This window comes from Limulus polyphemus, unplaced genomic scaffold, assembly GCF_000517525.1.
Source record: "Limulus polyphemus unplaced genomic scaffold, Limulus_polyphemus-2.1.2 Scaffold1334, whole genome shotgun sequence".
Classification (NCBI taxonomy): domain Eukaryota; kingdom Metazoa; phylum Arthropoda; class Merostomata; order Xiphosura; family Limulidae; genus Limulus; species Limulus polyphemus.
Genome location: NW_013666944.1, coordinates 290,631 through 302,273, shown reverse-complemented (window position 1 = coordinate 302,273; position 11,643 = coordinate 290,631). Strand labels below are relative to the sequence as shown.

Here is an 11,643-nt window from a genome sequence, read left to right as displayed (position 1 = left end):
ATATTTATAATAATCTTATATAGTTATGTGTTTGTTAATGTTATTCAGTTATTGCTTATATTTATAAATTATATTTACAAGTTACACTATGCTATATAGTATAGTGCAACTACTACTAATACATTATTAATATTATACAGTACTATTAATATAACATATACTGTGTAGTGTAATAACTAGTAATAAAGTAAATAATTTATAGGAGTATGATTGTTACTAGTAGTATTAGTATATGTTTTGTAACTGAAGCTGTGATCACAGATTAGTGAGGTATAACCACATAGTTGTTTCAAAATTCAGTTTTTGCTTGTGTTTGTGAAATATATAACTTCAATAATAGCAATGCATAATCATTAAGATAAGGCTCCAGCTAAAAAAAAAAAGATATTAAATCATTTAATTAGACACCAAAACAATGTTGAAAAATTATCTCGGTGAAATGTGATCATAATTCTTTTTTCTAAAAAATCAGGTTTTTCCAGTTGAAAAAATGCAAGTGTAAATAATGTTGAAACATCATTAGTTATGTAGTATCACTTAAATTACAATGAAAGTTGAAATCATGAAGTACAGTATTACAGAATTATACTATTTATGTCTTAAGCATTAGTTTTGGCTAGTTTTTCTAATTGTGGTTGAATTTGAAATCTCTCCAGAGATGCAGTAGCTTTTGAGAAAACTTGTCTCTGCACATAAATAAAACTAAATAGCATGAGATCTAGTGTATTATACCTGTAAGTTTAAATTTATTGTTAAGTTTAAATATCAGAGTTTTTTTAAGAGTAAAGGGATTACAAAATTATTGCCTTTTACTAGTTGTTTTTATATGTAACTGACAAAAGTTTTCACTTTTTAAGTAAAAAGGATAATGATCTGGAATTGTATTAAATAACAAAATTACTAACACAGTACAAAAAAAGCATGAGTTTTATTAAATTAATTTAATTACATAATATCAACATGTAATTAAGTACTGCATGGCCAGGACTTTGTAATGAAATATCTTGATCTCAAGATACATGCACAAATGCAAATATTTAAGATAAAGCAATGATGTTGATATCAAAGTACACAAAATAGAATATAAGGAAAGAAGAAGAACAACAACAACCTAATTTATAAGATTATTCAAAATAATAATATTGAACATTTCTCCAAAAAATAATGTTAAATCACAAATAAAGTGGTACTTGCAATAATATTTTTTAACAAGTCAAGTCTCTAACCTAACACCACAATTTTCTCCTCAACAATCTAACATTGAATTGTAAAGCTTTTTCTTGTCTTTTTTGTTTTTTAAGTTAGTTGAGTGATTTAGAAATGAAAAGGTTTTGCTCTTTAGCATTTTTAGGTAAGTTTTAAATAAAAGTAACTTAATTTATTTGTTTGTGGAAAATAATGATGCCCAAGAGAGAATAAAATAAAAAGTTAGTGTTTGTGGGGATCTGAATATTGAGTAATAATCATAAAGTTTGAAAATCCAGATACAGGATTTTTTCTTAGATAAAGTCTATTACTGTACTTCTCCTTTCAGATGATAGAATTAATCTCTTCTTTTTTTTTGTAATTTTTTTTCTGGGGGAGGGATTCTTAATGAACTACCTCAAGTGAACTGCCATCATTTTTATTTTTTCAAGTTACATAATATAATTACGGTGAAATTGTGTTTTAAACTGCTAAAAGTATTTAGTTAGGTTATGCTTTGCATTGAAAATCTTACTTAAATTATCATGATTTTATTATTGAATTTCAGTATTTAATTCTCTATTTTCTATAAATCTCACGCATTTTAGTAAATATTTTGTTTTGGTCTTGTTTGAAAAGTTGTATTTAATTTTGCCAATTAAATTGTTTATTTTTTACAGAACAATCAATTAGGGTTGTGAACATGAGTGGAATGCTAGAACATTGTTTAGTTTAAAATTATGGATTAGGTGTTAGGCTTAAGCACACAAACTTTTTTTTTTTTAAATATAAGAAAGTTAAAGGAAGCAGGTTTTATTCAGGTTTCACAATGATTAGGGGGTTTAAAAATCTCTTATTGGCAGATTGTATTATTTCAGGAAAATTAATATTAATGTTGAAATGTTGAATGTAAATATTTAGTTTTATTTATTGCATTACATAATCTGAAATATATAATTTATTTTCATTGTGATACTGTACCCAAACACATGGTATTATTGTGAACAATTATTTTTTTCTTTATGCTGTAGTGTAATTTATTTTTGAAATTGGCAATTAGTACTTCAATTATATTAAGAAACATAAGTAATATGAAAATGTTACTTATGTTTCTGATTATGTTTGAAATATTTTCTGAAATACTGGAGACACCTGTTTTTATTTTACTTAGAATAGTTTAAACTTAGTCAAAGCAGATGTACATGTTGTTATATCTGAATTTAAACAAAATAAACATTTTTTTATATGAAAAATTGAGTTTTTACTCTGAACTTTACTTCCAACAAATTTCTTCATATGTAATAAAGACAAATAATATGGAGTAGAAAGAATTGATTGTTTTTGTATATATTGAGTTATTTTTTACTAGCTCTTTTTTTTTCAACACTTTATAAATACACCAGTTATGGAGCTACATGAATAATGTATAAATTTGTAACGTGATATTGTATTATAATATATACAAATTTAAGAGAAGAGCTTTAAAACAGCTTCTCCTTGCATTGAATTTGAATAACCTCCCTTGAAATACTGTGTTCAGGACTGGCACCCTTACAGAAAAAGATGATCTATTGGAAATAATATGTTGAGATGCTTTCTAAATGATATCTTAAAAACAATGAGCTATGAAGAAGAGCTTAAAAAGTAGTAAATGTCTTTAGCCGAAGTGTAGATCAACTCGAGGAGATGTAATTCAAGTTTAAAGTAATTTTAAAGCCATTGATAATATATTTTGTAAGGTTTTTTCTTGACTTGAAATCACTAATAGTGATTTGAATATGAGAGGTAAGAAATATATGACTTAGAAATGTAGACAGAAAAGTTTTTTGTAAGTAAAGTTATTTTTTTACTAGAATTGTTAACCTGAAGATTAATTTGATGATTAAATGTGCTGAAGATTTGGATTGCTATAGTGTTTTAATGGAGAGGATATGAATGTGAATGTTAGATTTAAATAAATTACTGTTTGGCTTTTGAGTTCAGAGATTGGGATGTACTCAATGGGTGATAAAATTCCTGCCAATTCTCTGTTTTTAAATTATAAACAAAAAAGATTTATAAGTGACATAAACAAGGTTTTAAAAGCTAGTTTTACATACCTTTTTTGCATTTGTCTTTGCTACTATGTGTGAAACATTCTTTATAAATTTTTTTATCATATGCCACTATTTCTCTGGGGAAAAAATGAAACCAACTATTCAACAGATCTCTGAAATTTCATAATATATGCACATGCATTCTAAATGAATGCACAGTTAGACCTAGCTAACTAAAATTTCCCTTTTTTGTTCTTTTCGTAAGTAAGAGCTTTTCATCTGCTGTATTTTCAAAGTGTTAGACTTTTATGTTTTTCAAATTAGGTGTTGTGGTTCCTCGGAACTTCCGCTTGCTTGAAGAATTGGAACAGGGCCAAAAAGGAGTTGGAGATGGCACTATTAGCTGGGGGTTAGAAGATGACAGTGATATGAGTCTTACACATTGGACAGGCATGATTATAGGCCCACCTAGAGTAAGTAGCTAAAGTGTAGAAGTCTTCTTCATTTTTTAAAGTTGTTGAAGGGGACATAAAAAGAAAGCAAGATAAAAGAAAGCCATTCAGCCCTTTGAAGTCACCCTTCATCCAGACACATAAAGATACTTCATGCTGAATTTATTGTGATGATCATAAAAATGTCACTAAATTAGCAGTAACATTACAAGAAAAAGGTACAGTTTGTTACTGAACATATCATTCTTGGACATTTCACTACCAGTCTTTTTGTTAATAGGGTATTTTTGCTACCAGGTCATTTCACTTCCTGATCATTTTATGTTATAATCTCCCTTACATATCTTATTTAAGATCATAAAATAAAAATATTTGGTCAGTATTAGTTCATTAGACAAACACTCCAGTCAGTAAAATATTAGAGAATATTTCTTCAATATTAGTTTATTAGAGAAACACTCCTTCAAAATAAAAAAGGCTCTTATGTTGTAAAACATTTTAATTAGAATGATGAAAGATCTAAACTTTTTAAAAATGATTCAAACTTTCCTCGAATAGTTGTCCAGCCATAATGAATTATTTATACATATCTGGAACAGGTATCGAAATACTCTAGTAATGAAAAGACCAATAGTGAAATGTTCAGTAGTGAACTGTCCTAGAACCTAAAATCCAACTCATAAGCATACTAATACTACAGGGGTCTGGGGACACATAACTATTTCAAGCCAAAAAATGCTAATGCTTCATCATTAGAATGTAGACTATGTAGAAAAATGTTAAGTACCATACGCAGCTGTACTCTAACTATATAAGGATAATTTTGATATATCACAAAAATGGGGAATATTGGAGTCCACCAGACTCCTGACTTCTGTATACCATTCAATAGTCCAAGAGTCTGTGGACAATGTTATTTTTACAATTTATATATCAATTTATAAAATCTACTCACAATCTAAGATTTTTGAATAAAGAATAATCATTTCTTGATAAGGCTTTTTTATAATAAATTTTGAATATTCTAAAAATATTTCAGTGTATGATAACAAATTGCAGTGATAATAATGAAGTTAACTTTTCAACAGCTGATTGCTTCAATATTATGAACGTTAAACGTGGTTCTTAATATTGTTTACATATACTTTTTAACGAGGTGTTACTAAAGGAAAATAGATTGGAAGTAAACTTTTACTTGTACCCTGAAATCATAGTAATACTTTACTATACACTTGACTGTAAAGCCAGTGATGATAGTTTGTCAGCTATGATGAAAAAGTATCCCAGTCATCTTTTAATACCACATTACTACTGCCAGTTATCAAACACAGATACTGAACAACATTATGATAAATTTGTTTGTGGCTATTATAAAAAAAGTCACTAAACTAGCAATAACATTGTAAGAAAGAGAAATCTGATGTATAAAGTAGATAAGTGTAGGGTTTAACTTTGCACATAAAACAAGTGGCTGAACCCATTGCAAGCTTTGCCAGATGCAACAAATCAGTGATCTTAGCTGTACAATAATTTCACAGACCCTAGAATATCAGTTTTATCAGTCTGTCCTAAGCTTTTTGTTTCAGACTTGAAGGCTTTCATTAAATTTGTTTCTTGAGTCTGCGGTTTATTCTCCAAGTGAAAAAGTTAGCTACAAGGTCCAACCCTACATCGTGAGAATCTGTGAGACAGAGAATTACTCCATTATTTACCTTTACACGAGCAGTATTTGATACTTCAGTATATTTGTTTTTGCACTGTCTTATTTGGGATTTAATTCACTGATAGTATATAGCCTAGGAGAATCTGCATTGTGCATATTGTAGGAAAAGTATCATTTTCTGGTGCTGAAGCTTTTGTAAAATGTTTATTATTTTCTTTTGTAGAAGGATCAGAAGTTATGTCCAAAAGTTTCTTTTAGGTGATTTTTGAAGTGATAGTGATGAGAATAATTGATGTTACATTTTGTCATAAATGCAGTGATGATTGTTAAGTAAGAACAATGTATTTTAATTATATCTGTGTAACATGTGAAGTTTTATGATGTAGCACAGATTTTCATTGTTCTGGGTTAATTTTATGTGATTTTTATACTATTGTGTGTAAAAGGATTTTGAATTTATTATACTATTAAGGTTATGTTTTAGCACATTTCCAAGAATGTAAGCTTGTATTTATGAAGTTTTTCCTTTCAGACTCCATATGAAAATAGGATTTACAGTTTAAAAATAGAATGTGGCCAACATTATCCTGAAGAACCCCCTTCTTGTAGGTTTTTAACAAAAATAAAGATGAATGGAGTAAGTGAAAGTACTGGCTTGGTAAGTAGCTCAACATTTATTTCATAAGATTTTTAAAATCCTTTAGAAAAACAACTTCTGGAATTATTAGGTTTCTGGCTTGGATCTCACATTTTTCAAATACTGATACAAACAAATTCTGTGTGTAAGTGATTTATTTGTGGTGTTCTGTACATGTACTTAATGTAATATGTAGGTGTGTGCTTTCAGTTTCACCTTTCAAAATTATAAGTTAATTTCAGCTTACATTCCTGAAAATAATACCTTTGGGTTTAGGACTGAAGATATCATTGACAGTGAAGGTACCCCATTGATGATTTATTGTATTTTAGTGTTTTTGGATGTTTATTTGTGACTTTGTGTACTTCTGTATAGTTTTGTTATATAGAATTGGCTTCATTAATTATAGTTTACTTTTTAATTCTGATGTATGTAATTACCTTCTTTTTAATCAGGAGCTGTTGATAATTCCTTTTTTTAACTTGTTTCTCTCTCATTTTCAATAATTTGTTGTTGTTTTTTTTTTACCTTTTTGTCACACATGGGAATATTGGAACTATTTTAGTGACTTATTCATGATGTCAGTTTCTTTATTTACTCTGTTTATAAGAAATATGATTATGAGATTAAAAGTTGATTAGATGCTTCATAAAACATCTTCATAAGTGTCTTTCTGTTTCTTGTGTTAGCGATTATGTGGTCATTTTATAAGAACAAAGCAATTTCCCTTATTATACTTTGAGTAACATTCCTTTGAAATAATCATAGAATTGGTTTCTTTTGTATAGTGGAAAATTGTTTAATTATGTGATGTGTTTTGTTACATACCATGCAACATGTCCTTCAAACAAATGATTTGAATACTGTTTTAACTAAGGTTTTAGGTGTTGCAACTTAGCCATTCTGGAGAGAGAGTTGATATTAGGCACAAGATATTGTTGGTATCAACCTATGATATATAGTAAATACTTTTATTTACTTTTCTTTCCGGAAATTATATTATGAATGATGCAAATTAGTTTCTGATTTTGATTGATGTTTTACTACACTCATTACTATTATTTCAAAAGAAAGATTTTAGCTTTGCCCTGTTGATTTTGTACATTATAAAAGCATGTTTTGAGTTTGTTGGTTCTTACCCTCTAGTTTATCCAAGTACTTAACTATGATATGTGTTTGTATTTTCAACTCATTGGACAAAAATAAAAGTTGAAGTTGAAATAGTATTTGAATAGAATTATAATTGATATGTGAAGGCACTAATAGGTCAATGCTAGTGTAAAGTTATTGTTTTGTTATACTTATTGTTTTTAACGATGTAAAATACACTTCAATCAAACATTATGTAGTTCTGTAATATATTTATTTATTTTCTCCCTATTTTAGCATAATCAGAATTTCTTTTGTTTCACTACAACTATTTTTCACATCTTTTTTCTTATATAAATAGCATTACATTTTTTAAACTTCCTATATTAAATGTATATATGATGTTTAAAATCTCTTAAATTTTCTTTTAACAGGTTGATAGAAGATCAAGTACAGTACTTAGTCGTTGGCAAAGAACGTATTCAATTAAGACAGTTCTTCAAGAACTTCGTAGAGTCATGACATTGAAAGAAAATCAGAGATATAGTCAGCCACCAGAAAGCTCCACTTTTTAGCAAAACTAAATATGATGAAACTCGGTTACAGTTAGCAGATTGTAAATCATTCAAGCACTTCGTAGTCTTTGTACTACTGTGAATGAGTGGATGTATACAAACTGACATCAACTGATTAGAGTTCCACTTATGTCAGTTTGAAATGTGGACCACTTTTGTTTCAGTAATCAGAGTTTTGTATGTTTTCAGTATCATGCTAAATTAATCCTAATCTTATGTTGAAAGTGTAATGTGTACTCTTAGGTCTTGATGACAGCAAATAATAGGTTACAGCATCCTTTTGGACAAAGTTTTGTGAACCAAAAAGATAAAATTTACTTTTTTTTAAAATTAGATGTTAATATGATATGTCTACCTAATGATTTGTATTTCCAGGTGACTGATGGATCTCGGAGAAAGAAACCATATTTGATGAAAGGAAGATAAGGATTTTTCATGTTTTGCTGCAACAGTATGGTTTTTATATAAGAAAACCATTATGCTTAGGCTACAGTGATCAACTCTTAAAATGTGCCTGTCTTGTGGCTACAAATATATGATTATTTGTTCTGAAATTTGGACCCCTTTTTAATTGTTAAAAAGATTTGGTTAATTGCATTGGTAATAACCACCACTGCTATACATGCAGTATTTTAAATTTTTTTTCTTATAAAATGCCAGTAATTTATTTCTTCAATATCAACTGTTGTATTATTAATATAGAACTGTGAAAAATGGGCATGGTCACTAGTTTGTTCAAGTGATTTTGATTTATAGGTTCTAAGCTTCTTTCCTTGACCATTTATATAAAAGCAAGAAAATTGAGTTTTAAAAATAAGTTATTTTAAGTATCTATCTGTTCATTCCTACCCTTCATCTGATTTTTTATTTCTGGTTTCAAAATGTTTCTGGCTTTGTAAAAATATAGAATCAGATAAAAAATGTCCATGTTTTGGATTTTAGAAAATTCAAAGAAAAATGTTTTAACCACTACATATATGAGACAGCAGTTATAAGACAATAAAAATGCTTCAATCTTTCAACATAGTTGTATTTTTCAACAAAATTTACCATACAGTACAGAGAATCAGTAGCCCTCCCCTTTCTTGTAAAAACAAACAAACGATTAGAAGCAGTTCATATAGACCTTTGCTCTGAAAATTTGAAGGCTAAAAACTGACATGACACATAACTTAGTTTTATGTAGAGGTATCAGCCATTTAACAATATCTAGAAATGAGCAATTTAGGTATTTTTTTGAAACAGGTTTGACATAAAGGCAACATTCACCTCATACCAGTCCCCACTGAAGTTTAGTTCATTAAAATTCTTATAGCAAGATAGGAAACTTGACATAACTATAGTGATTGAAACTGATTTCTTGTCATTCAAGTAGAATTTTATTTTCACATGAAGAAACACTGAAAATATATGTCATTATTATACACACATATATATATTATATCATCAAGGAATTAATGTCGCTTTTTTTTAGATGAAAAAAAACGAACAACTTATATATCAAAACACAACATTTATTAAATGAAATAGCCTCTGTTCTTATCGATGATGCTTTTCCAAAAATGTGTAACTAGAAATCTAAAAAATGCAAGATTGTTAAAAAGTAATTGTCACCTAAAACTGATTTATCAAAAGTGGTTTAACTCTGAAGGCTTATGGAAGCCACTGTCTTTCTAGTGTTTAATATTGAAAATAAATAAAGAGTCAAATTTAGAAAACTAAAAGGGTACTATTCTCAGGATGTGCAAAGTGGCACATTGAAGGTTTACAGAGGTTACTGCTGTTAAACCAAGTGAAAATATCGGTGCAACAACAACTGTTTAAGAAATTAAGAAGAAAGCAATCAAACTTCTAATGACAATGGCAATTCTATATAAGTCAAACAAAAAGAAAGTGGAAATTCATGCATATTTTATTTTGGTGCTTCAACTAAATGCCCAAAAATAAATTCAAAGGTGACATTTGTCAGTCACAAAGGGTCCAGTACAGTTCCAGACACACTACTTTCTTAAAGAGAGGGGGGGGAAGAAAATAAAAAACAACAACTAATTATTATACACAATGACGTGCTAATGGAAAGTACCAAGAAAGAGGTTGGGCATTTGTGTAAAGATACTCAAAAGCTATATGTGTTAGCTGCTCTTAATTTTGAACTGATATACTATATAGGGAAGGTATCTAGTCAACAACATTCACCACTATTATTTGACCAAATAGTGCTGTTTGGTCATCTTCCATATGAAGAAATTATGGCCACAAAGTGCAAATGTATTTTTTTTATTTTATAGTAGTAAAAAGTCTTGAATTCTGGACTTGCAGATTCATTATTCGCTGTTCTAATCACTGTGCTATATTTTTTCAAATGTGATTCAATATTCTATTTTTGCTGTAAAATTTTAAACAAAGGTAACGTTTTATCATCAAACAAAATAAAAGACTTGAACATTTTGTCATCACTTTTAAGTCATTATTTAAAGTCAGCGGATTATCTGACAACATTTCAATAGTGGAAAGAATTAGAATCTTGACTGAAAATGAATAAATAATGGACATTTAAAATCTGAGATTGACTGAACAAGAGATGGAATATTGGTTATCTGTGTAGTATATAGGCATACCATGCATTTTCTACCTTCTCATTTGATGTAGGATTTTCTAACTTTTCATTTATTCTATGTACATGCTGTTTTTCTATAATATGTAGTCAAGAAAGTTATTAGATTGCGTTTGTGCTCGTTGTCTTCGTTCTTTGGTATTCTCTTGGCAATAAGGTTTGGTCTGACCCTGACAAGTATAGCTGTAAAGCTTCACCTTGTACCTGAAGATCGACATCAGTGTCTTCCAATGTTTGAATGGGAATTACTATTCGTGGGTAGCACTAATTGTTCTGGGTAAGTATGACATTACTGATTCCAGTAAGTAACGCAAGATTTGGACAGTCTGAAACATCTTGAGTTAGTTAGTCAAGATAGTTTGTTTGTTTATTGTGTATTTCGCGCAAAGCTACAGAAGGGTTATCTGCACTAGCCGTCCCTAATTTAGGGAAGGCAGTTATTCATCACCACCCACCGCCAAATTTTGGGCTGCTCTATTACCAACGAATAGTGGGATTGACCGTAACATTATAACAGCTGAACGGCCAGCATGTTTGGTGGGACGGGAATTCGAACCCGCGACCCTCAGATTGCGAGTCGAGCGCTCTAACTACCTGGCCAAGACGGAAATAAGCCTTTAAGAGCTGCTTCAACCTAATAAGTTCACAACTTCAATTGAAGCAACTGTTCAATGCCCAACGAAAGTACGTGCACTGTGTTTGAATAAAGATAGTTTTCCTTGCATATCACGCTTTGTTTCAAGTCCATTTATTTCTTAGCACAGACTTGTTTCAATGGAATTCAGTACTACTTCACAATTTATGTTGTTGGGTTTCCCATTTTATAGCGCACCTATTTAAGTTACTCTTTCAGGAACGCAACTTACCTGAAGATACCACAGAGTGGGTAGAAAGGAGAAATTTTGGTGCAGTGACCACAGGATATTATTGTGGAACAAAGGCAGCTAGAACGAAGTCAACTTAATAACTTTATGGATGCATGTGATGTGAAAAAGCATATATTTATGATAAATCAAATTTAAACAAAAAATTATATTAAAATATGATGGTAGCAAATGCGAGTTATGTCTGAATACGATACTTTTACTTCCCCATTTGTTTAAAGTTTTTTCAGTGAAATTTAACATTACAATTAAGTAACTTGACACTCTCAATATGATCAAGGAGAGGGTTAACTTTCTCTTGCCATTATAAACATAAGATGAATAATACAGCCCTTAAAGAACTACAACTTAAAAACTTTAAAAATGAAAAACACAGTTCATAAAGAAGTAATATTGATAAAAAGAAAACCTATAGCAATTCAATAGCATATAAAAAATTAGACCCTTTAAAAAGAAATACACTGAGTGGTCACAAGTAAATAGACACCTAATTTTTCGTTCATTTAAC

General features: G+C 29.4%; 1 protein-coding gene across 2 annotated transcripts; it reads left to right on the top strand.

The window, feature by feature from the left end:
* Positions 1-3,491: 3,491 nt before the first annotated feature.
* Positions 3,492-8,659, top strand: LOC106463144 (ubiquitin-conjugating enzyme E2 variant 2-like). Of its 2 annotated transcripts, none has more exons than XM_022390569.1 (3): positions 3,492-3,694; positions 5,869-5,973; positions 7,497-8,659. In XM_022390569.1, the coding sequence occupies exons 1-3, from the start codon at positions 3,530-3,532 to the stop codon at positions 7,635-7,637; spliced, it is 411 nt and encodes a 136-aa protein (XP_022246277.1). In that variant the 5' UTR covers positions 3,492-3,529; the 3' UTR covers positions 7,638-8,659. The 2 variants fall into 2 exon arrangements, with proteins under 2 accessions (XP_022246277.1, XP_013778587.2); XM_013923133.2 differs by having other exon boundaries at positions 3,502-3,694; positions 5,869-5,994.
* Positions 8,660-11,643: the final 2,984 nt, after the last annotated feature.